Genomic DNA, 25,848 nt, shown 5'->3' on the forward strand with positions numbered 1-25,848 from the left:
TCACGGACAGTGCCTATTGCACTTTCTGTTGCAATAGTAGAAGTAACACAGCTACAGATGGTGTTGCTTTACCTCTGGGTTAGGAAATAACTTTAAAATAACTTCTTGGTTTTCCCAGTTTGCCTGGTCTGCGTGCAGCTGTTTAAGTGCATTAACTGAAAGCAGAACAACTTAGATAAAGCAGACTTAATACAATTCTTTGTTTCGACAAGAAAGCTGAAGCATCACTTTTTTTCCTGTGACTGTGCCAGTCTCTCCATGCTGTCCCCATGCCCCATCCTGCACACACCATGTCTGCGTGCAGCTTCGTGCCCCTGTGTGCCGGCAGCAGAAGGCGCAGACTGCAGGTCCGAACTGCACCCTTGGGCACCTGAGAGCTGGGCAGGTGGATTTCTGCATCCTAGGAGATGGACAATGCTGGAAGAGGCAGCAGATCCTGCTTTTGTGCTGGAAGATCTCAGTGCTCTGAGAGCTCACCCACCAGTCTGAACTAACAGAGAAGCGCTAGAAAATGAAAATATTTCCTGTTTCATAAATCTGTGCATCTTGAAACTCAGTGCAATTGATCTGCCTGCCTGAGGGAAAGGTTGTGATGATACTGGAAGGAATGCAGGAAAGGAGCAAAGGAGCAAGTCAAGAGCACTCCTCAGTGCTGTATTTGCCTGCTTACCCAATCAGTAACTTCTGTGAAATGGTCTTTCAGGTAAATTCTACAAGTTATTAGGGCATGACTTGCAGAAACAATAGCTATAGTTAATTTCCTAATGATATCTCAACGTGGCTTCCAGACTTGAATTTAACAATTTTCCTCTTATTTCTATGAGGGAAAAAAAAACCCCTTATTTGTATGGTTTGCTTTTGGTTTTTTTTCCTGAGATACTGTGTAAGCATCTTGTTGCCTTTATGAGAGGGGAGGATGTTTGGATACATGTATGCAGACCAGACCTGATACCTTGTTTTTTACCCTTTTTTCTGCTTGGAAGGTCTTAGACTTACATATAACAAACTTACATCTTGTTCCCTCTCAGAACATTAGTTTGAGAAAAAGTCAAAATGCTTGAAAATTTGTGAAATGCATTATAGTGTGGCACATAATTTCCAAGTACATTTTGCAAATATATAAAAAAATAATACATAAAAAAAATACATGTGAGTGATCCAAGATAGTATCCAATGTTCTCCTTATCCTGTGTGAAAACTTGCCTCATGTATCTATAATCCACATGCATTGAAGAGCCTCAGATGCTGAAAATCTGTTAATCCAAACTTCTAGTACCAGAAATAGGTACAACAGCTTGCTGTGGCTAAAAGTAGAAATGGAAAAAGGTTTCTCTGTATTTATCCTCTAGGAATAGGATATTTATCCTCTGGTCTGCCCTCTGCTACATTTTCTGTCCAAATGTGTGGTGGGTTTTAAGCCCTTCATTGTAGGAAGTTATTTTTGTTTTCTGTAAGAGAATCTGACCTACAACATTTTGTTTCCATATCACATGCAGAGTTTACTTGTATACCTTTTCCTCACACTTGGGAGTGTGGTGGGAAATACAGATCTCCTCATCTGCTATCAGAGTCTGTCATATGGTGTCAAATAATTCAGTAAGTTGCAGTCAGGAAAAGACACAACTGACTTAGGGAAAAGGATTGGTGACTATCATCTGTGTCAGAGTTGTAGTTGGGCATAGATCTAATTTTTTTTTTTATTGTTTAAAGGTTTGCAATCCATTGAATGTGCCATTCCAGAAGAGCAGAAGCTATTCACCAGACAACTTTAATTATGTTAACAAAATATGGGGAAGTTTGGGGTTTTTTTCCTAAATCCCACGGATGTGTAATGTCTGAAGTGTGACATTACCATGTCCTTCTGTAGAACTGTTCTAGAGCTGAACAGGGTTTTTCTTGCAGTAGAAGATATAGTCTTGCTTCCATGGCAGCTGCCTCCTTTTGAAAGCTTCTTCCTGATACTTTTCTGGTAGTGGTGCTGCTTCCTCTTTTTTATGAAACAAAACATTATAATCTTTTTTGACATTTCAGAGTCTTCTTGGCAGCAATTTTAGCACCATTTTTATTTCTTTTTTTATTTTTTTGCTATGAAGATGCTTACTATTTATCTTTTACAGTTACAAAATACATAATAGGATTTTCAGCTTCTGTATCTAATGAAATAACCCTTGTGTAAAGAGAGCTGTCTCAGCATTGATTGTGACACAGAACATAAGCAGGGTTTTGACCTGAACAGGGGATGTGCTGACCCATCCCTTCAAATTCCCCATGTGCTACTGTAGTAAGCCAGGGCCTGGCTCTTGCTGTGGTAACTCTCCCTTAGGGTTTAGCAGAAGTCAGGACAATTTACAGATGATGAGTTAAAAGCCAAGCCAAACCAAAACTTGCTAAATTTTTTTGCAAAGTAAAACCAGAAGTTTTTCTGTTTCAGCAGAGAAGGGTGGAAAGCACCATTCTCCTCTTGTCTTACCCAGCTTTGAAGCTTTTAGGCTTTTAGCCACTGAAATATGTCATCCCATTTTTTATTTTAATTTTTTTGTGTTGCACACAGTTTCATTTTCCTCTGGGAATTCTGGCCTTCCCTCCACAACAGTGTCTGTCCAAATGTGTGGTGAGTTTTAGGCCTTCATTGGAGGAAGATATTCTTCTATAAGAGAATCTGTCCTATGAAATTTAGCTGCACCTACTAATTATGTTTTTAGAATTTTTGTAATTCTTTTTTTTGTCATTCCTATTCCAAATCACACGCACAGTTTACAATTAAAGAGGGATTTTTTGGGGTTTCCAGGCTTTTTACTCACCATGGGATCAATCTAGATGCTTTGATAAATGTCACTTCCCTGTAGATGTAGTGTCATATGTTACCTAGGCTCCAGTGTTTTTCACAGACTATTTAATTTTAACCTGCCTCATTCCGTTACTTTTGCTGTTTTTCTAAGTAAAATAATTAAAGTTGATTGGATGCAGAATCTGGAAAAGGTGAGGATTTACCATTATTGTATACCAATACAAGTCCCTGCTTAACCAGAGAGCAGAAAATTACGTATCTAACCAGTCTTTAGCCAGGTTGGAGTCTTTTCAGCCAGTGCATGTATTTTTAAGAAGCCTAACAACCAAAATGAAAGAAAAAACCATTTATTGAGTCTGAATTGAGACCCTGTATGCAGGAGTAACAGGACTGCATGATGAAGTGTGATTTTGATTCTGTGGGGAAGAACCAAAATAAAATCACTGGATTTTATCTATCCAGTGATGTATAAAGTTTCTGAGAGATTTGAGAAATCCTAATTTGTAGAACTTGCTGACATTTAATCACAAGTCTTATTATCTCTCTGTGTCTGTCTGTCATCTAAAATAACAAAAGGCATCCATCTAATATGCGAATCTGATCATGCAGAGATCTTGATGCTGGTTTATATTCCTATCTCTCTACAACACCTCCTTTGATTGCAGGACCCCAGAGGCTATTGCAATTCTTCTGGACTAACCTTATGTTTCTTCCTGTTCCTTGTCTATTCTGTGTGAAGCTTTTTGAGTGGTTTTAATCTCCTAATTACCACAAACTAGTAAATTAATTTAATTTTACTTTTTTTTTTTTTTTTTTTTTTTTAACCTTGAAAGTGTGGCTTCTTTAGCTACTCCAGTGTTGTAATTAGGGTAATACTCAATTTCATTCTCTGTGTTTACAAGGACGCAGTGTTGTACACCGCAGGGGATGATAAGGCCTGTAGAAGACAGCTAGCTTCTTAAGGAACATCTTTAAGGAACCCATGGAATTATGTGTATTGCAAAACAAGAAATTGGCAGTGTCACCAAAAGCCTTTAAATAAAACGAAATCTGTCTTTCCTAGGTGTGGGAGGAGTACATGGCCGAGGACAGTCCTTATCATAAAATAACGGCAAATAGGATTCAAGTGCATGCATTCTGAGGTATTGTTTGCCCCAGTCCGCAGAGAAGCTTTGCTGTAGGTAAAGAATTCATACTCTGTCATTTACAAGACCATCCTACCTACTTCTGGTCTTCCCAGCTTTGTGAGCGTTTAAGCGTTAACGAGAACGAGGGAATGTTACAATCTGAGGAGTTTATTTTCTTTTCCTCTGTGCCCCAGTGCAGAGCGGTTAGCTGGGAGCTTTGGCTCCTTCTGACTTCGCCGTGAAATGCGCTCACTTCTGGAGCTGACTCCAGTAAGACATTTGCTAACTGTTAATAGCTGTTAATGGTGTTACCTCCGGGAGACCCTGCCAGCCCTTCAGGCCCACACGCTTAACCCTGTGAGACATGGAGGTAGGTGGGAAATCGATTGCGTGTTGGAGCTGGCAGTGCCATCAGACCTTCACTTGAGAGACCACACCTCTCCTTTTGTCAGAGCTGTCGTGTTTCCAGCGAGGTTTTGTCCTGTTCACCGTGCTAAAAATACATTAAATGAGTAAGTAGGGGGAAGACGGTTCCCCTAGGACAATGATTTTCCTGGAGGCTGTGCTAATTGGGAATAGGCTTCCAAGTAATTCCCCCCGATTTTGCACTGATGGCATGTGTGACGCACTGCAAGCTGTGAGGTGGCTGCAGAAGCCCCCTGTTCTCTTGCTGTAAAGCTGTATCGTGTAGAAGTTAAAAATATCTCGTTTCTGGGATGTGTGTGGGGCAACCGGAGCACATAGAAACCAGTTAGTTTTTCCTAGAATGTAAGGTGAATTGCTGATCTCAGGGTAGATGGCACCATGCGCTGAGCCTGAGTGAAAGAAAATTAATTCGCCTTTACCTGAAAGAGGGCTGCTACTTCTCATCTTTAAGCACGTATTAAGTCATCCAGTATTAGTCAGTGTAATTACGGAGGCTACAGAAGTAATTCCAGATAGCAAACAGTGTTGAAATGTACAATTTAGGCTTAAAAATAAAACTATTTAAAATAGATTTTCCTGCGAGTTAAGGGAACCCAGTGTGTTTGTCAGTCACCGCAATCAGACACTGCTCTGCACTCAGGGCTTTTTTGGCCTCCCCTGCTTGCTTCCTCATACCACGTTGGCAAGCTGCAACAAGTGAAAACTCCACCCTTCCTACAGACTGGGGAGAGTAAGTTTTATAAACGGCAACAGCTGGCGAGTAAAATCGGGGTTCCTCTGAAGGTGCTGTTTTCTCAGACAGTCGCTGCCTGTAGCTGAGAAAGGGGCGGGATCCTTTTCGAGTATTGTGTGTTCGAGTTGTGATTTGCTGAATTCATAGACTTTTCCCCTCAAAACCCCAGCTCGCTCTCTCTCTCTCTCTCTCTCTCTCTCCTATTTTTTTTTCCCCTTCCCTCTGAGAGAGAGAGAGAGAGAAAGGGAGAGGGAGAGAAGTTGACTTTGCGGCTGCATCTCAGCGCGCAGTCAGCGTTAGTCCGGTCCCTAGAGCCTTGCCTGACACCATGAGCTCGGAAGCCGATGACCCCAAGGAAGGTACGGATTTTAACTATTTTCGCAGGAGGGGAAATACGCACGCTGCTTTTCTGAGCATGGACGAGACTTTCTCTTCTCTTTAGCTTTCGGGGAGGAAAAGGCCTTTCAAAGGGGAGGGGAAAAGGCCTTTGCAAAACTGTTCGAGGTCCTGCCGATTTTGCAGGATGTGAAGTGAGCGAAGTGTTGGCACCCAGGGATATCTGTCTGTCTCGGCAAGGGTAATTTACTCACACCCGGGGTACAGATAAGTTGAAGAAACAGTGTTTCAAAACACTGATAGCCAAATGTCGAAAGAGGATTATTTCTTTCATTTGGAAGCCCTGTATTTTTCAGCAAAAGAGGAAGTTGCATGGGGGAGAAGTGAAAGGTCATTATTTTGGGAATAAGGTTGATGCCACTTCCCTGCAGATGAGTGCTCATAAGTGTGCGTGTGTGTGTGTGTTAAAACAGAGGAATGTGCCAAAGCTACAGCGTGCTGCTGCTCCTGGAGTGGGACGTGTGGAGGGGCTGGAAGTGCTCCAACAAAAATGCAATTATTCCCTAGCGTTGATCGGGAGGGGGTTGTGAGAGGGGTTCGGACAGTGGGGAGCAAGCGGGGGAGGAGGAGGAGGCCAATTTCCTGAAAGTGCCTATATACAAAAGAACATTTATATAGATGAGGAAACAGGGCAGTGGTGGGGTTGTGTGCTGGATTTTTTAGAATAGAATTGATGTTTCATGCTTACATATAGTCCTTAGGGAGACTCATACCTACAGAGATACAGTATGGCTGAGCAAAACAACTTTAAAAAACTCAACAGAGAAGCAAGCAGCAAGCCGACCTAAGCATTTTGTGTCTGGTGAAAACAAGAACTTTTCAGAATGTTTAAGGTGGTTTTCCCCTCACAGTCTGTACAATTTCCTTCACTTGAATAAAACATTACCAGGGACATCTGTCTTCTTGCTTAGAAAAGGATTTTGTTGATTTCCAAAAAAGTGTGCTTGCACTGAATCAAAATCAATGTTAATAATGCTAGTAAAATCTGGTAAGTAATAGAGCACAATAGCCTCTGTTTTGATGAGAATAATCCTTATATTTTTCTTCTTGTCAAATGAACATCTGAACCAAAAGGCAGCTTTGCTTTTTTTTTTTTCTTTTTCTTTTCTTTTTCTTTTCTTTTTCTTTTTTTTTTTTTCTTTTTTTTTTTCTTTTTTCCCAAAGAAGATTTTTTAGGACAGATTTATTGAAAAGAAGAGCTGTAAAAATTATTTCTCTTTAGAAAGTTTGAAGAAGAGAATATGTGAACATTATCCCTCAGTTTTACAGCAGGAGAGATCTGCTTGCATGCTATAGCAGGGAAGATCCTTTGAGATCCTTTGGTTTCATACAGGAAGCTCCAGACAGTTTTACTAAGCTGGCTCTATTTGAAATGTAGATTTTATTGTTTGAAGAAATGTCTTGCCTTCTTAGATGACTGATTCTTAAAATCAAATAGGATTGCTGTTTTGTGCATTTCTTCATAACAATTTGAAATGCCAGGACATGCTGAAAAAAAAAGCATTTGAAGCAGGTGTCTGAGACAGATAAAAAAACAAGGCTAGCTTTTTGATTAGTTATTTTTAACTTGGGGAATATTTGGGTTTTACTGTTCTTTGTTCTTAATGTGTTACAATGGAAAATGAAACAGTAACCATTGTGGGAAGATGACGTACAGATGTCACTGAGAAGGTTTTTCAGTCAGTCTGTAAATGTGTCCCTGATTATATATTCAGATCTTTAAAGGAACAACTTAGAAAATGCATGAGACAAGTGTGTATGTGAATAAAGACTGGGATTAACAGGTAAGCGTGTAGAATTGCAGCTGTTACACTAGTTTGCCTAGTCTGATTGAACATTTATGGATGCATAAAATACTGAAAAATGCAGTCCTGTGTATTTGTAGTGATCCAGTGTATGTAGCAGAAAATAGCCAGTCTTTCAACTAACAAGCTGTTTCATGAAGAAACTGCTTTTTGCATAAAGAAAATGGATGCTTCACAAATTCAAACAAAATGTGTGGCTCAGATTTTTGACATTGAGGATATATAATTTTTAAGGGGTTTACCAAATGGGAGGTGATTGATTTTCCATTCATGTGCAAGACTAAATGTCACTCTAAAAGAGAAATTCTGATTTACCCACAAACTATATGGTCTACCAAGGGAATTAGGAGGTAAAGGCTTGTGACAGATTATGGAAGGAGTAGAGGGTATAGCTAGACAGTTATAGAATGTGTTTTATCAGATTCTGTACATTTCAAGGCCAAAGATAGTGATGAAGGGTATAGTATAGTGGCTAATCTGCTACAAGCTAAAAAGTGAAAGGAGGAGAAGGCTCCATGAAGAATGTTGGTTTAATGATGTTTGTAAGCACAGGCAGATTTTTGTTTTCCTTACTCCAGAGATGCCCAAGTGGCCAGGAGCTAGTACAGGGGTCTGTGAGGAGCTCTGAAGTTCACTTGTAGATTCCAGATGTGACTCCCAGACCATGTATTGGAAAATCAGCCTCAGTGAAAAGGAGAGTTGATGGTGCAGTAATAACATTGAACATTGTGTATGTTCTGCCAATGATCTGATGCTGAAGTGAGCAGTACTTCACTTTCAGCTATTTTCTACAAGGGAATTGCAGTAATTGCAGAACATTGGGATGTCTATAAAAAGTATATTTAGTGTGGATTATTTTTAAAAATCCACATGACAAGATCCAAGATTTTAGGCTTTACTACTGTAAAAATGAGCTATAGCCACTGTTGCAATGAAATCCAAAATCAAGGTTAATTTTGAATGGCAAACTCTTAAAGATTTTCTTTTCGTACTTAATCAAATAAAGGCAGAGCATTTGACCTCAAGTAAAATCTAATTTTTTTAACATGAACAGAGAATAAAAAGACATTGCTAGAAGACAGGCATTACCCTGTTATATATTATACTAATCGCTGGATATAGGGTATGCAGCAGTGTATGTGGGGTTTTCAGCTTCTGCCTTTGATGTCTTCGTGGTCCATATTAGAATGGTAACATGAAACAGGTTTTTTTGGCTCCCACCACGCTGCTCAGTAACTTCAGAACAATCTTTGTGTTCGTCTGTATCCCACAATGCTGTGGTAAATATGTGCATGTGTCTGTATGGCATCAATCTGCATTGCATTTACAGATTCCAGCAACTGTCGTGGTATAAATAACCCTGTGACATTTTCTTGTTTTCATTGCTTTTGCCCCAGATGAAACAAATTGTGCGTTAAAGTCCGTAAGAAGACTATAGCATTTAACTGCATGGCATAATTTCATTCTGGTGTTGATTGGTGGCATGTCACCTACCATGGAAGGTACCAAATGGTTTCAGGCTTTGATTTGACTGAATTCCTTTTTGAGATCTGAAGGGAATGTTATTAATGCTGTCATGTTAAAATTATGTATCATGAGTGCACCTTTTAAAATACATGGCAATACCAATCAAAATTATTGTGATGTGAATGTAGTTCTTCAATAGAGGGAAACAGTAATTTATGTAAAGTTCTGGAGAACTTCATCTTCATTCTACAGGTTTTATGCAGTATATGTAGAAAATAACAGGGGAGAAGTCTTGATATCTCAAAGGTAAAGTAAAATAATAACAGATATCAGAGTGAATGTAATACATAGCCTGTAAAACAATGGATATTGTGTTGCAAGCTCAGACACAAGTGAGAGCCTGCATTGCACCTTTTTCATACTTAGTTTTGAATACCACATTTCGGGAGAGAGAGAGAGATCACTGCATTCCTACAAGTGCTTGGAGATTTTTTTAGACATGATTAGCATTTTTTTAATCCAAATGAGATTACTGAAGAATGAGCTCACCTGTTTTGTTCCTTTTAGAACTCAGAGCAACACAAGGGTTATAAAATCACAGCGCAGTCACTGTTTCAAGAAGTTAGTACTCCCTCCTGTAAGTAGTCCTGTCTTTGCTTTGACATTTTGCAATCACCTCTCATGTATGAGAGTTTTCCAAGCTAGAATTGTATTCAATTAGACAACAAATCGACTGCTCTTGTGCTCCTACAGTCCAGTTACTTCATCTACAACATTGATGGGACTTGGTAATGTATCATTCTCCATCCCACTTACTTCAAAACCAGCATTTGTTAGAACCTTTTTTTGTTTTATGCCAGTGAATGGAGAAATCCAAGCTGTAGCAGTAGAGCACAGAATTAGTGCTTAACCCCACAGATTTGACTCACCTTCTGTTCTCACCCCAAAGACTAAAAAAATGTGACCTTCCTTTGTTTCACCTGCTCTTTGCTTACCCTCCCTTGTCAAAACAATAATCTTCATAAAGCATTAGGCCCAGTGAAAAGGGGGCCTTTTGTTGTAGTAGTCTGGACAATTCAGTTCAGAAGCAGGAAGAAACATCTGGCCCCAGTGGATGTATCAGAGATACTGAATACTCAATTTGAGAACATTTTTATCTCACAGATAACTTTCTTACTGCTTATGAAGAGAATGAAAAGATTGCTGGCTATACATATCACGTACACAGCTTTGTAAATCATAGTAATGCTTGACATTACTGGCAGTTTGTGCAATCCCTTCTATAGTTAATTAGATTTATTAATAGGACAGGGTGATAGGAAAAAAGCATCCCTCTAGTACAGGAAAGAAGGAAAAAAAAATAAATTTGTGAGAGTTTAGAAAGAATTGTTACTAACCAGGCGCTGTAAAACCATATCACATATGCATGAGGAAAGCATTGCCAGAGGTACATATAGCAGGGGAAAAGGAAAACCAAGAAGAAAACCCCTTAATTTTTAGAAGAAGAAGCAATGGGAAATTTTGGGAGAGTAAGAGTACAGTACACAGGCAAGTTGGAACTGCTAGATTTTTTTTTTTTGTGTGTGTGTGTAGCTTGGGCAACAATGCTTTTAATGAAGCAAGATGCAGGAAATAAAGGGCTCTGAGGACAAAAACTGCCATTATTTGTAGCACAGCTGCTGCGGTTTCATTGAGATGTGGGCCCTTGAATCTATCAGTAAGAGCACTGACTGCAGGCTGTTAAGCCATGAGACTCTGTAAGAAGCTCTGCACCTCTCCCCTTCAAAACTGAAAGAATGGTTGTTTTTATTTTCCTGGCCACATCAGGGTCATCTTTTAGATAACCTGTTTGTGAGTGGATCAGATGGCCACTCTGATTGCTTTTCCTACAGGCTTAGAATTTAATTAGTTGAACTCGTGGTTTTTGTTGTATAATACATTTGGAAGTCCATATGGAGTAGTTGTTTTCTGCAGGACACTTTGTACCTCATGTATTTATTAATCTGTGCAGCCGGATCAGATGAGGAAGCTAGGTGGTAATTTGAGCACAAGCCATGGGATAAACATGGGCTGTAGCTGACAGATTACTTCAGAGAATCACTGAAACTTAACAGGTTAATCATTTAGCTGTGATTGTAGGATTGAATGCTAGATTGCTTTGAGAAAATTCCATTAATATAATTATACTTACGCAATCAAAGCTTTTAATCCAAAAGGAATTGCAAGGTTCACGTGCTTAGTTTCAAACAGGATACAGTCCCTTGAGCTATCTAGTTGATAGAATTATAGATTAACTGAGGCTCTAGGGAATTTCTAGAGCTCACTGGACACAACCATCCACTGAAGGCAGAGCCAGCTTTAAAGTTGGATCCAAATTCAAAGTTAGATGATTTGCTTGTACTTTTTCCAGTTGAACTTATAGTGTCTTTGAGAGTGGTGGTACCACCACTTCTCTAGCAACCACTTCTCTAGTACTTCAGTATTTGGCCACACTTGCTAGGAAGGTGGTCATTGCAAATGAGACTTCCCCTTGATGCTGCTTGTGACTCTTGCCCTCTTCTCTTTTGCTGTGCATCCTCAGAAAGAGCCTGGCTCTGTCTACTCTGTAACTATTCAGTAACAAATTACACACATTGGTAAGGGCCACTTTTATTTTGATCAAACCTAGCACTCAACAGATCTTTGGCATCAGGTGCTCCACCTCCTTAACCATGCTGGTTACAGCCTGTAGGGTCTGCTTCAGGTCAGCTCCTGCTTGTCAGCTCCTTTTTTGGGGAGATACTGGGGAGCCTGATACTGTTCACAGTATTCCACATAAGGGAAGAAAGTACTTTGGTTTCAAGTACTTTTTCATCTTCCAAAATTGCTTGTTGTACTAGAGACTTAGTTTCCCAGTCTTCCTTTCATTTATTTGTCAGTTTATAATACAGCATTTGCTGTGTTATAGTACTTACACCTTTGGGTTCTTTTCCTCGGGAACTTCGCAAAAAATGGACTGCCACAAATGAGACAGAGGTTAGAGACTAGGAGCAAAAGTCAGCGAATCTCTGCAGAATCAAAAGTATCTGGGTAAGAAAAGGGCCTTGCAGATACATTTGGTAAAGCTGTGTTCCTAACCAGTACAACTTCCAAGAGTAGTAACAGGCTAAATGAATTGCTTCTAAGTGTTTTGTTATACATTAGCCAGGAGTAGCTTAAGGAAAATGTAATGCTGAAACACTAATTGTAATTTGCAGTTTTTATCCAAAAAGACACATAATTTCTTTTATCAGTATCAATTTATCATTTGGTCAAATCTTCCATTAAATTTCAGAAGGGTTCTTAAATGTTGATTTTTGAGAAGTGAAATGCATCCCCTCTCCACTCAGTCATTTAGTGTCCCTCTAATAATGAATAAAGCAAATGAAAACTATACTGTAGGTGTTACTTCAAACTATTGGAATTATTTTGTCTGCAATTTGATTGCAAAATGTAATAAGGGGACAGCATTTCATAAAGAGGTATGAAAGATTCTTATACTATTTTGTGAAACAATTTCTGGTGTTCATTTTTCCATACTCAATAGAAGTAGACTAAAATAATTTAATCTATTTCATAATGGCTTTAGATATTTTTTATGTGTGTGTGAAATTTAAAGATTCTTTTTTCATGTTTGCATATTGGTTAGATGCTTCATAGATGCAGCAGTATCCAGCAGTGGTAGTTATTAGTAGTAATTGCTGTTTATGAGTTTATGAGAAATTTGAGTGCTTAAACTGGCTGTTCTGCATTAATGAGTAGCCTAATATGAACAATAGACTTATGCATATTGACAACAAGGTGTTTTTTATGGTGGAAAATCTGAAAGTTACAGATGTTCATGTTTTCTTGGTTTGCATAATTGTATTTGATGAGTTGCTTGTGTTTTTTAATGGTAGGTGTACACTTCCTGTTCTGTGGACGCACTTCTGTTATGACTGCAGGACAGGATACACAGTGGGATTAGCAATGAAATGCAACAGCCAAAAACTTGATTAACCATTGTATCAGCAAAAGCACAAACCTTAAACCTGTTGTTATTTGGAGTCAGTCTTACTTTGAAGGAGAAGGAGACAAACTGAGAGACCTGTTCTTTGAGATATTAATTCTACATTCATAACTTCGGGATGTTTTCTCACAAATTTTGTTCTTATCCCTAAGATTCCCTGCCTGGGCTGGGCTTTGATTTGACTCAGTTTCATCAGTTAATTCCCTGTACCAGTTCTGGTGTGTGGTTCATTTCTAGTGCCTGACTGGCAGGCAGTGAGAAGTTGAGAGCTCACGTCTCTGGGTGGCTTTTGGATTCAGTCTGGGGAATTTGGGATTCAAGATCTTCCCTACGGAACTGTTACAACAGAAGCAGCGTAGAGAATTCTATACAAATGATTTTATGTATCTAAAAAGGCCAGTAATTGCAAGTTTCTCTAAGGTATTGCTAACTGCCCTGTAATTTCAATGGATCTCTAAGAATGTGATACCCTCAAGTCTCTATCCCAAAATATTTACATTCATACAGGAATTAATAAAGAACTGACTTAGTGCATCCACAGACAAGCATCCACTTAATTAACTTCAAAGAGGAGTGGAGAAAATTTTGAAAAATTCAGAAACTCCATTGTTTTAAAACCTGAAGCTTTCATGAGGAATGGTCTTGCTTTTGCAGTGTCCCCTTTGCAAAACTATTCTACATAGATAATTTGTTCATAGAAAGAATAAAATTTTGGTTCAATATTAACAGAAGTGACCAGATGACACTGGCAAATATTTCAGCTGATTCCAAGGGCTGTTTTTTACTACTTGCAAATAAGAAAATGAATGGATGTTTCTGTTCACTTAAAACCATTCATTTTAAAAACATTCATTGAGAAATAGTGATGTAGACTTGACTTTAGGTACTTGAAACAATGGATCATAAATTTGAGCATCTGCAAACAGAAATGGTGAATACTTCAGGAAGGGGTAGGAATATAGTTTGACTCTGGTGTCTTGTGGTAAGATGTCCTCATCAAGCTCACAGCCTTGTCCTCAATGCTGGAAATTGGAGATTTAAATTCTTTGGTGCAAGAAATTGCATCTTGGATGTACTTTTAAACTCACCTTTCTTTACAACAAGCAGTTGGTATCAAAATCAGTAACTTGCAGTTAAATATTGATCCCTTTGTTGTGGCCTGTTACTTGATGCCATGCAGCTGGGGAAGAGAGGACAGCAGTATGGTGAGGAAAAGAGAAAGTATTGCTATTTTAATTTCAGTGCAAATATTTGAAATATAGATTGATGGAGTTTCTAATCGCCACTTGAGGGCTTTCCTTCTCTGGGTTCAAATTTGCATTCCTTCCTTCTTACTATGGGTAATAAACTTGGAAATCTCAAGGTACAACAGCCTTTCTTGCTATTGTATGTCCTTTCATAGCTGATCATTGCTGTCCATCGCTTAGTTGAAAATGTCATTTGAGGCCAGTGCAAAGTAAAGAAGTTAAATGGTCAAATTCTGCAGCAGTCAACAGCTGTAAAAAACAGTGCAGTCAAGTCTCATATGCTTTGCCCCAAGAAGAGAATGACAAAGTAGCTGCAGGTTTTACAAATCACAGAAGAGGCTGGGAAGGAACCTCTGGAGGCTGTCCAGTTTTTAGTCAGTAAATACACTTGTGACCTTTAAAAATAAATAGGATTACTACTGCTTTGCTAGATAACGAAGTTCTGTATCCTGATGTAAAAGAGAATGACAGTGTCAGACATAATGTTTAACCAAAGATTCAATTTTACAGAAGATTAAGTTGCTAACAATACTGAAGGCCTAATTTTTCTTTTATGTTTTATATTCCAATAGAACTTAATGACATTAGTGAAAGCAAAACCAAACTTTTAAGATAAATGGGGAGGTGGACTGGTGTTTTGACAGTCTTAATTTATGTTTGAGAATTTTGGTGTTATTAAGTCAAATATTTTAAAGATAGGTTTGGGTGGCACTAGTGGAAACAAAGAGGAGTCAAAGCAAAACCTATGAAAGATAAACTGTGTGCTTGGGTCTTCCAGAGCCTGTTTTGATCTGACAGCAAGGGAGTAGAGAAATGAAGAAGAAGAGAAAAGACTCAACCTCCTGTTTCATGACTGGATGTTTGGATAAAGGTCATGGTAGTTCTAGTATGGATACAGAGGAAATAGGCTGTAGCTTCTAAATAATGGGATAAAACTTAAAACTCAGGGCCTGATTTATTTTGCTCCTTGTGGAAGAGGAAAGTAAACATGTTAGGTGTGCAGGGAAATGACTGTTTCAGCCACCAAGTGTAGTCTTCCATAATCATGCTACCGTGAGTGACTGGTATGGAAGATAGACAAAGCACATATTCTCTGTACAGCCATGCATGGAATGTCATAAATTTATCTTTTGTGTTACAACACGGGAAAAATGGTAGTCAAAAATTAAAAACTGAAAAAGAGATGAAGGGTGCCACTAGCGTATTAGGCCTAAAGAACAGCTGATATCTGATAAGTAAAATCCTTAGATGGAATGTTCGTTTGTGTCTTATAATCTACATTTCAATGTTGATATTGTAAGTCAATATACCAACCAGACACCCAAGAACTGAAAGCCAGGAGAATCACTACTAGATTTTATGTATCTGGCCTGTAGCTGTGGTTTGATATATATATATATATGTGTGTGTTTGTATGTATATGTATATATAAATATATATGTGTATATATATGTATTTTTTACACACACACACAAAATGAGTGGTAGCAATCCAGCCTACTTTAAACATTAAAATGAAAGACAGATGCTGAGGGACTCCCATCCTCTCTGTAAGAAACAGACAGTGTAGCTACAGATTGATGAGGAGAGGAGCAGAGAACCAGAACTAGAAATACAGGAAAAACATTGTTAACTAGTTTCAAAGACATTGTGAGATCCCTCACAAACTTCTGTATCATTTGAACTCTCTGAAGCCTCTGTTTTGACTTTCTTTACATGTGTTTCAAATACATGCCTTTTGCATTTTGATGGCCATTTGCCTTGAGATTGGGTGCCGTGTCCCTCTTTTGCCAGACTGACATCTCGTCTGGACCTTCCATTCAATTGCATTTTTGCAACATATATCTTAATCTAAAATTCTACCCTTGGCCCCTGTGTCAAATTTATTTTTCTCCAATGGATTCCAAGTTCTCCATGGCTGCTGGCCTCTGAGGTTTTCCTTCTGTGTTCAGGCCAGGAACTTTTTTTTTTTTTTATATGTATGTAGTTCCTGTGCCTACAGCTAAGTGTTTTGGGGTCTATTTTTTTGTGAGAAAACATTATTTTTTTCCAGGATGGTTTTAAGAGCGACTAGGTACCGCTTCTTTAAATTTCAGATTTTGGGTGCCACTTGGCTTAGGGAGTTTGGCACGGTTTCCTTGCTGCAATTTGGTATGTGTTTCTAATGCTGGACAAAATACGGAGTACCTGTATTGTGTTTGATTGAGTGGAAGGAATGACATAAGATGCACTTTATTTCATGTGAGAAGATTTGTCAGTATTACAAAGTTCACTTTGCAAGAACACCTGGTAGGTACAGAGGAACGAGATACAGCCCTGAAAAGGCCAACAGCTGAAGTACACAGGCTGCGTATTTAACAGCACTGCGCCAGTTGTTACATTCCAACAAGGATAACAAATGGTGGCAGAGGACTGAAATACCAGATTAAGTTCATCACACTGCTCTGTGTGACTGTCATTTCCTCAGTTTAATATCCAGTGTATTCTGAAATACTCTGAGAGCAGTCAACAGGAGTTAATCTGATTTTTTTTCTTCTTCTTCTTTTTAAAGCTACGCTGTTAATTAAAACACCTGCAGAGGTTTTGGGGGAAATGGCTTTTAGGAGGCTTTTTAAAATTTCTAAATCAACTACAGTATATGTATCATGTGATGCACAGGCTGGCTGTGGGAAGCACAAACATGTAAAACCAGAATAACTTGTTGTCACTGACTGTTCCCATGGGACTTCAAAACTCTGCAACATTCTTATTGGAAATAGCATCATTCCTTGCCTTAACCTTCAGGTACATTTTTTGGCAATTCTTCTCACCTCTTGACCAAAAATGTATTTTGTTTTCTGGGTTTTTTAATGGTTTGGTTTTGCAGCTAGAATGTGGATCATCTTTTGAGGTTTGTAAAATTTCAGGCATTTTAATATATTAATGTTAGATTTAAATAGCAAAATCCAGAGGCATATAACAATATCACATGTGTTTTGCAAACATATTGGCAATGACTTACTGAGCACTTTATTGAGTGAAAAGATGCATTCTAAATAGTGTTTGCTGCCTTTTATTTCTCCCATGTTTCTGCAGATGAATATATGCTCACGTTCAGTATGAGTATGCAGATCAGACATATTCTGTATTTTCAAAATTGCTTCATTAGCCAGATTTTTTTTCCGAAAATTCTTGATTCACTGTTGCTCCAGAGTGCTTTCAGCCTCATAGCTGACTTCCAGATCCAGTAAAACTGCTCGCGCAATATTTGCCATTCATAAGGCTTGGCTTCAGATGGGGTGTTTTTCCTTTTGAAGGTCTTCCAGTGTGAATACTAGAATTAATGCAGATTGCTTGAATAATTAACATTTTCATGTTAAATTACAATCTCAAGTTGGTAACAATTATGGCAAGACAGAATTTAGTACAATTTACTTTAGCTATTAGGAGAACTGTAGGCAAATGCTACCCATGAAAGAATGCTTTGTATGCATTGGAAATTTTAGTTTAAACTTTTTTTCTAGTTAAAAATGGTATTCATATATAAATCCCTCTTTTTAAACACAAGGTGCCAAGTAAAATATTTGGTCTTCCAATAAGGACCTTGTGTACATGAATTTAAAAAGTAGAGGTGCATGTGAAAGAAGCAAGTACTGTACAGGGCCCTTGTTTGAGGGGATTATTTTTCATTCCTCCTTCTGCACTTAGCCATTTGCTCTCTGGGTTTTCCTGATGGTGCCTGCCCAACCTATATGCCCTGCTGATGTCCTTCTATCAATAAACTGTGGCTATCCTGGTCTCTTCCCACTCCTGCCCTCAGTCAGGTGTGAAGCTGCAGTCCTGGTGTCTGAGGTTGAAGGATGAAATCTCCCTGAGTGCTTCTGGTCTTGCATGTCTGGTACAAGCCTCTGTTTTTGTCAGCTTTTGAAAATAAGTGAACAAACGCTTGTGAATGTGGAGACTGGCCATTATACTGAAGGGCTGTTTGGGAGCTGCTGTATTTTTGGAAGGAATTCTAGAAGAATTCTGGGGAGGATTGTAAGGATTTTAGCATACCTTTCACCCAGGAAACTTTGAAGCATTGAGATAAGGATCAAAACACTGACTCTCCTCTTAAAATAGATAGAAAGAAAACAACATTAAAAAACCTTTTTTAAATTGTGACTCACTCAAATGGTTATTAAGAAGCTATATATGTATATCATTTGACAGCTAGAAAAAATCAACTTATCTTCTTCATACCTGAAGAATTCATAGTCTGTATCCTACCACTCATGTTTTTTAATCATATTGTCATGTAATTAAGTATATTGTGAAAATTGTTACAGCTCTGGTAACAGGTTTATAACTATTTCTGACTATTTTGTACTTCAGGACTTGTAATAAACTCTTGTAGTTTATTACCGTTGGAGCTTTACCTTACTGAGGTCGTGTATTTATACATGAATTCCTATATTTATATGCTTCTGTGTTTTGTTTTGTTTTATTTTTTTACATTTCTGGCCTGCATCATTCCTGAAAACAAGAATAGACCTGTGAAGACCCAGAAAGCAGAAGGCAAAAAACGATTAAAAATTCAGTAATTCTTTTATCCCTTCATATCTAGGCAATCTCATGATTTTGGAGGTGCATGACTCATAGTCACATACACTCAGAGAGCATAACACTAATTCCACTTGATTTCAAGTTGCCTCCCTCCAGGGAAATGATGCTCTTTCACTACAGGAGTCTGACTGAACATGCAATTTGTATGGCATGTGCAGGCTTCTAGCTGTAGCTCTCACACAGTCTGCAGAGAGGTAAACACACACATACACACAGGATTCCCGGCAGGACGTCCATTCCCATATTTCTCAAGGCTGTGTGATGGTCTTTTAAATGCTGCCTGAAGCCCTCGGTCAGTGCTGTCTCTTTCCTCTCAAGCCCATGTCAGTGTTTTTGTTCCCAAAAAACCTCATCATTTTTGGGTCTTACTTGTGCAGCACGTGATGTTCCAGTCACTAAAATGAGAACTGGAGCACTGTTTCACAGTCATATTTTCTCTTCCTTAGGGACTGTTCTATCAACACAGTGAGGTTCAGAAAGCTCAGCTTTTGACTTGACCATGGAATTTATGATGGTTCACTGTTATTTTTTGCCAGATGCTTTTTTATTTTAATGCTCCTTCACTATGAGAAGTTTAAAAATACTCTGTGACTCAAGTATTCATTGTCAATGTACATGAGATTGCGTACACTCAGCTGCAAGTGATGTTGAATCTACTGCAGACTATTGTCTTGTGGAAAAAAAAAGTTGTGTTTTTTTCCAAATACTACCTTTTTGTTTTGTTTTGTTTTTGTTTTTTGTTTTGTTTTGTCTTGTATTTTTAATAAAGTTGAGATGTAGGGTATGTGGTAATAGTGAAATAGTAATTTGCCTCTGTACAGAGGGAGGTGTGCTAGCTTCCATGTGAGGGAAAAGTCAGCATTGCAGCCTTGTACGTTTATAGGAGTCTCCTGGGAATCAATTAACCACAATTTTAAATTTTCACTGAAAGTTTACACTTCCACCACAGTTTAAGGAAAACCTCTATATATGGTAAAATATTTGGGGAAAAACACATCCAGAATTCTACATGTCCAGTATTTATTCATTTTAATACACAAAATACCATGTTAAACACATATACTGTGTGCTTGGCTATGAAAGTTTCATAATCACTAAGTTCACAGATTTCACAGGAGGCTGTCTCTAGCACCTTGTTTGCTCACTTAAATAATAAACTAGGAGATTTTGCAGATGTCTGCATTATTCCCAAGATTGATCCTGTGAATTTCAAAGCAATAGAAGCAAGATTTCAAGAACTCTTGAGCTACTTTCCTCTCTGGAGGTGTGGCTTTGCTGTACATAATCATTCTTATTTGTGTAGTTTGTGCAGAAAATGACATCCCATTGATTTCAAAGGGGTATTTTTTGGTGACAGCCTTTTAAAAAGTGAAGTATAAAACCACAGAGAAAAGAAATTGGATCTCTAAAGAGCAGTCATGAGGTAAACCAAACTGTGAGATGCTTAAAATTAGTGGGATTTCCCTCAGGTCACTAATGACACTATTGCAGTTTAAAGTGCAAGGCTGTAGCCTGTCAACACAAAAGGTGTGGCCAGACATCCAGGCCAGCTACTGTAATGACTTTCAAAAGGTGGCTGCATACAGTCATCCCCAAGCAGTTGTACAAAGGTGCACTTTCAGGTGCTCGTGTCTGACATTGCAGTCAGAGGTTTGACAGAGGGTGCCTGGCAGCCCTCAGTTGGGAGCGCTGCCCTCCCAGCACGACCTCTGAGTCAGGCACCTCTGATTCACTGAGCATCTCCACTTGCAGACACCAGGTTAATGTTTTAACCTCTTCTTGACACATCACCTGTCCTCTCGAGTCACAGGACCTTTCTTCTCCCTCCCTGTCTGTGAATTGCTCCAGTTGGCAGGAGCAGCCCTCAGTGTTGCGGCGCTTGCTCAGCGCTGCAATTTCTTTTCAGCTCTCTCTCTGGGGAAGTGAAACCACCGAGATGTATTTTTGCATTTTGAGGTGCCAAGGCAAAATGAAGCACTTCAGGCAGGAGAGAAAGGTAGCTGAGAAGAGCTGCCCTTAGAGCGAGGAGGAAAACCCTGTATTTGCTCTGTGATTGCTTCTGACAATGTTTCAAAGCACAAGATAAAGGGTGCGCTGGATTTACCAGAGTAAATACGCCACAGGCCAGTCTTCACCTTGGGTATTTTGCTTCTCTTTCTGCTGTCAGCAATAAAAACTGCAATTGTATTAGATGAGCAAGTAAGTAATGGTTTTACTGTTATTTGAGGAAGTATGTGCATTCATTCTGAAGAAGCTCTATAATCCTGCTGCTTAGGGTTTTACTCAAGCCATGAAATACATTTTAAGTCTTTCAGTCATTGGTAAGGAGAAAAAATTCTGATTATAAACTACAAAGAGTTAGCAAGTTCCTTTTTTGGATTGGCTGAAATACTGAAGTATGAAATATACATATTTAGCAATTAAATTAGAACCCATGTAACAGCACAGGGAAAATGAAGCTAACTTCTGGTGTACTTGTAGCAAAGTAGATAGAAAGTAAGCCATGCTGGATACCCCCAAAACTTGGGCAGTTATTAGAAAAATACCATTAAGAGTTCAGCAGCTTTTGGAATGGAGCAATTCCTGTTTTAGTTAGCAAAGGTAACTACATGTTGAGCTGTACTTTGTAAAATGTAAAATTATGTAATATAAGAGGGTTTTTTTGTTGAAAATCTGTAAAATATTTGCATACTGCCACATTTTCAGTTTCTTGTAATTGCTAATTTGCAGGTTATGATATTAGAACTATACCTGAGTATGTGCATGACTTTCTGGAGGCAAGTTTTGTGGATTTAGAAATATAGAATTGTTCACACTGGAATTACAGTGGAGATATTATTTTATAAGAATGCCTACAGCTTCCTGGGAAAGAATGCTTAAAAATACAGATATATTGTATCATGTAAGTTTTTCTCTGCAAATTTTGGAAGGTAACATCACAACACTAGCTGTTATTAGTAGGAACATCTATTTCTGTGTGGAGTGTCAAAAAGAAGACATTGTGAGCATTAATAAGAAGACTTTTAGTAATAAAAGTTATGAAATAACAATTGATATTCCTGTTTTGGAAGGGAAAGAAAGTTATCATTCATTGGTAGATCTTTGTAAAGCATTGGCTATTGAGTTCTGACATTTGACCACCTTTTGGAAAACTTGAATTAGTTTTACTTTAATAGTAAACATTGCAGTTTTAGCTTTAAAAACACAGAAAACAAATCAAATATTTTTCAGTTCAAAATGACTGCTCAGCATCTTTAATGTTTTCTCTATCTCTGTGGTTGAGAAGTGTGTCTGTCTTGTGATCTTGAGTGCTTTGCCCAAGATAGTTAACAAGGGGTTCTTTGGTTTTTGAGTGCCCTCTTGTAGTAAAGATTTTTGAAAATGTGCTCAGACACTTCAGGCTTCAAAACAAAATACTGATATGCGCTGTAACTTTTAACAAACAAACCTGCTTGAAGGTTTATGGGATGATAAAAAAAGAGCTTGTTATTAAGTTTCTCGAAGACACTCTTGAATTAAGAGTACAGATTTGTGTTTCATGTCCTGAAGGACAAGTTTCTTCTATTTGCTGGAGCCCTTGAGGCACCCGGCATCTGAACACACCCAGCTGCCCACATACCAGCAGTTAAGAGGAAACCTTTTCCAAATTCGGGGACTTACTGTCTGACATCTGCAGAGTTGATGTTTTCATTAAAAGAAGAAAAAAAAAAAAAAAAAGAAAATATTTCCAGTCCATGTGTTTGCTAAGCAAATCTTTCATATGTATAGTAAATGTAAGCAGATGTCATCTTCCTTCACCCATCTGAGACTCCAGGAGAGCTGCAGCACAAAGGCAGCCATTTCCCAGAAAATTCTACCTGAAAATACCAACTCATGTGTGTGTCTTAATGGAGAGAGTGCTACCAAGGAAATGTGCTTTAAAAATTGTTGTTGACAATAGAACATGTGATAACATTTCACAAGTCAAGTTTCTGAAGGGCTGTTTGGGGTCTTTTAAGTGTCTGAACAAAAGTACAGTCATTGTACAGGGACAAAAGTACAGTCATTGGGCATATTAGTGCTATCAAACAAAGTTTTAGACGTGGAAATATGGTCTAGGGTCTACTTCATTGATCACAGAAAGATACTTTTAAAAGGTAATGCTCACAATTGTTGTGACAATCCCTAGAAAGTAAATGTCTTGCTTTTACTGCTTAAAGTATAGGACGTAGAAATGTTAATTGGTACTTGCTTTTCTTCTGAAAACTAGTGTCTTCAGATTTCATCCAGAGAATCTCAGTGTTGTTTGCTGGCCATGGATTTTTGTCTTCCTTTTATATTTCTGCATGGATATCTATAGATATGTATAAAATAGATATCTAAAAAAAAAAATAAAAATGTGTAGTATCTGCATTCACTGATCATGTAAAATGCTAAGCAGGAAAGGGCTTTGTAATGGTCGCTTCGTGATAAAGGTGATAAAGATGAATTATCATCTTTATTTGAGTAGCAGTGATTATTTGACATTGGAATAATCCTGGTGTCAGATTTCATAATGAATGCAAGAATCAGATTAGATTTGTGACTCATCTAATCAAATAAGGCAGTTTTATTGCCTCAATTTGAAATTCCATCAATCCCTATATAGAGAGATCTTCTAAACCATTTCTGAGCAAGTTTGGTTGGTATTTTCTCAAAAGTAAAACAGTCTGAAAGAATGTAAACCTAAAGAGAAGAGAGTTTGAGGGATTTAAAATATGGGTTTTTCTGCAACTACATTGCATTATTTTTGTGACACTTAGTAAGACTATTGTGAATATATAAATACAGAAATATTCCTCAACTTGCTGTCCAGAGATTGTCTGTTTGGAAGTACTGACTGCTGACTTTTTTCTTCCCCTAGTGGCCACAGATGTCTTCAACTCCAAAAGTCTGGCCATTCAGGCCCAGAAGAAGATCCTTGGAAAAATGGTGTCCAAATCAATAGCAACTACTTTGATTGATGATACAAGCAGTGATGTTTTAGATGAGCTCTACAGAGTTACAAAGGAATATACACAAAATAAAAAAGAAGCAGAGAAGATCATCAAAAACCTCATTAAAATAGTCCTCAAATTGGCAATTCTCTACAGGAACAACCAGTTTAATCAGGATGAACTAGCCCTGATGGAGAAATTCAAGAAGAAGGTTCATCAGCTGGCTAAGACCGTGGTCAGTTTCCATCAGGTGGATTATACCTTTGACAGGAACTTTTTGTCCAAACTGTTAAATGAATGTAGAGAGCTGCTTCATGAAATCATTCAGCGTCATCTAACTGCGAAGTCACACGGACGCGTCAACAATGTGTTTGATCACTTCTCTGATTGTGAATTCCTGGCTGCCTTGTACAATCCCTTTGGACCTTATAAAATCCATTTGCAGAAACTTTGTGATGGGGTCAACAAAATGCTAGATGAGGGGAACATATAAGTACTTGTATTAGAGGTGACTGCCTGTGAGTTATTTGTAGATGGAACACTGTTGATTTATGAAGGAATAAGGGAGCATGCAAAGAGGTTTTTTTACATTATGACAAATCTTTCCTAAATATCTTTATTAATTGATTTCTTACTATGCGCTATCTGTTGCTATTCACAGTCCATCTGGAAGAAAAACTGCACATGACTTTTTTTACTGTGCTTTGCCTATGGAACCAGCTTGATAAAGACAATCAAACAAAATGGTTCAAGTAGAGTAAGAGTCTTGCAAGATAGATATACAAACCAAAACAATATGCTGTCAGACAATCCGCATCTTTCACAGATTAACAGAATTAATTCTAAACTATCAGAATCCAGTAATGTTGGTAACAGGCTATTGTGGTGATGGTACACTCTGTAATTTCTTTCAGTTACTTGTAAAATAGACATATTTGATTCAGTTATAGTCTTTTATGCTCTCTGCACAGATAACCGCTTCCTAGTGTTGCCATTATGGAGCATTGAGTTTTAAATAAAATCAGTGATGTTGTCACATAGAGTCTTAACAGCAGGCTTGTGCATCTCCAGCTCAGAGGTGAAAACTTCCTGTCTGCAAGGCAGGATCTCCCAAGTAGAGATCCTTATAGACCTGCACAGGTGCTTGCTTCCTTTGACTACATGGGGATTATTTGAGGAATAAGCTACAGGAAAATAGCTGAACTGGGGAAGAGAATTCCCAAGAAACTGCTTGTGGTACAGAATTTTAACTCTGACTATGATAACATAAAACACAGTGACTTCTCTGTGCAATTCCTTAAGATATTTAGATTTCTGCTAGTAGAATCATAGAATCAGTCATTGGGGTTGGAAGGGTGGCAATTCTTTTCAAAAAGATGTGAGTCAGTATATTCGATACTCTAGTCTGATGTGAATTCACCAAAGTTGACAAATAAATTGCAAGCCAATTTTCTTTGTGTACAATCAAAGTAGAAACAGAAATTAGTGTTATCATTGTGTTACATACTATTTAACTAATGGAAAAATGGAATTTTAAAGAATTTTTCTTCTTTTCTTACTTCCTACCTTTTATCCTTTTTTTTCCTCATCTTCTTTCTGCCTTGACATTGGGGATAAAAAATGTGACTTTCTAGACACTGTAATGTACTTAAAAGCATGAAGTTAATACATTTCAAACAGCCAAAGACTTTTTGTTAGGAAGCATATAAAGAATTTGCTGTTTATTTAATTGCCAGTGTTTTTGCTGTTTGCTGTGTCCTTTTGTTTTAATGAGTAAACCAAAGAATATTTGCACTCCAAACTTCTCCTGTCTTTTTTTTTTCCCCTTATCATATTTTAAATTCTAAATTGTGCCAGCAACAAAAGCATTGCAGCATCTGACATACGGTTTCAGCATTACTTGTGTTTTTCAAGAGAGAAATTTAAGTTTTATTCATGTTAGGTTGGTCATTAGGCTCTCAATATTCCTGGAAATGTGCCAGAGGAATGTGTTCAAAATGTGGACTCATTTTATGGAAGCCACTGGTGTTTGGCAGAGAGGGAAGATTGATGTACTACTTGTCTGGAAACAACTGGGAACTGATGTAAGGACAGCACACCAGAATTTGCCAAGAGGTAACTTATTAGGCTGGCACCTGAAGGAGTATCATGTAAGATCCCTTCCCTTGCTTTACCTAAACAGTAGTTTAGGTAAATTGAATTTCAGTCCATCAGAAATCATGTATAGGGATGCAACATCATGAAGAAAATCACACAAATTGTGAAGAGTTTAGTTTCTAGTGTATTTATTTTAT

The 25,848-nt window shown here is 38.1% G+C and overlaps 1 protein-coding gene across 7 annotated transcripts in view; it reads left to right on the forward strand.

Moving 5' to 3' along the window:
• TNFAIP8 (TNF alpha induced protein 8) overlaps positions 1–25,355 on the forward strand; it is a 57,165-nt gene extending 31,810 nt beyond the window's left edge. For 5 of the 7 annotated variants that reach the window (XM_088054654.1, XM_014257077.2, XM_014257073.2 and 2 more), the window contains exon 2: positions 23,482–25,355. In XM_088054654.1, coding sequence (XP_087910780.1) covers positions 23,482–24,047 — 566 coding nt within the window. In that variant the 3' untranslated portion in view covers positions 24,048–25,355. Of the gene's footprint in view, positions 1–5,090; positions 5,434–21,483; positions 21,502–23,481 lie in introns of those variants that run through there. The other 2 variants (XM_005528142.3, XM_014257074.2) reach the window with 2 other exon arrangements.
• Positions 25,356–25,848: the final 493 nt, after the last annotated feature.

Source organism: Pseudopodoces humilis, chromosome 4 (genome assembly GCF_049639895.1).
Source record: "Pseudopodoces humilis isolate 2021_Gansu_Grassland_sample_001 chromosome 4, ASM4963989v1, whole genome shotgun sequence".
NCBI lineage: Eukaryota > Metazoa > Chordata > Aves > Passeriformes > Paridae > Pseudopodoces > Pseudopodoces humilis.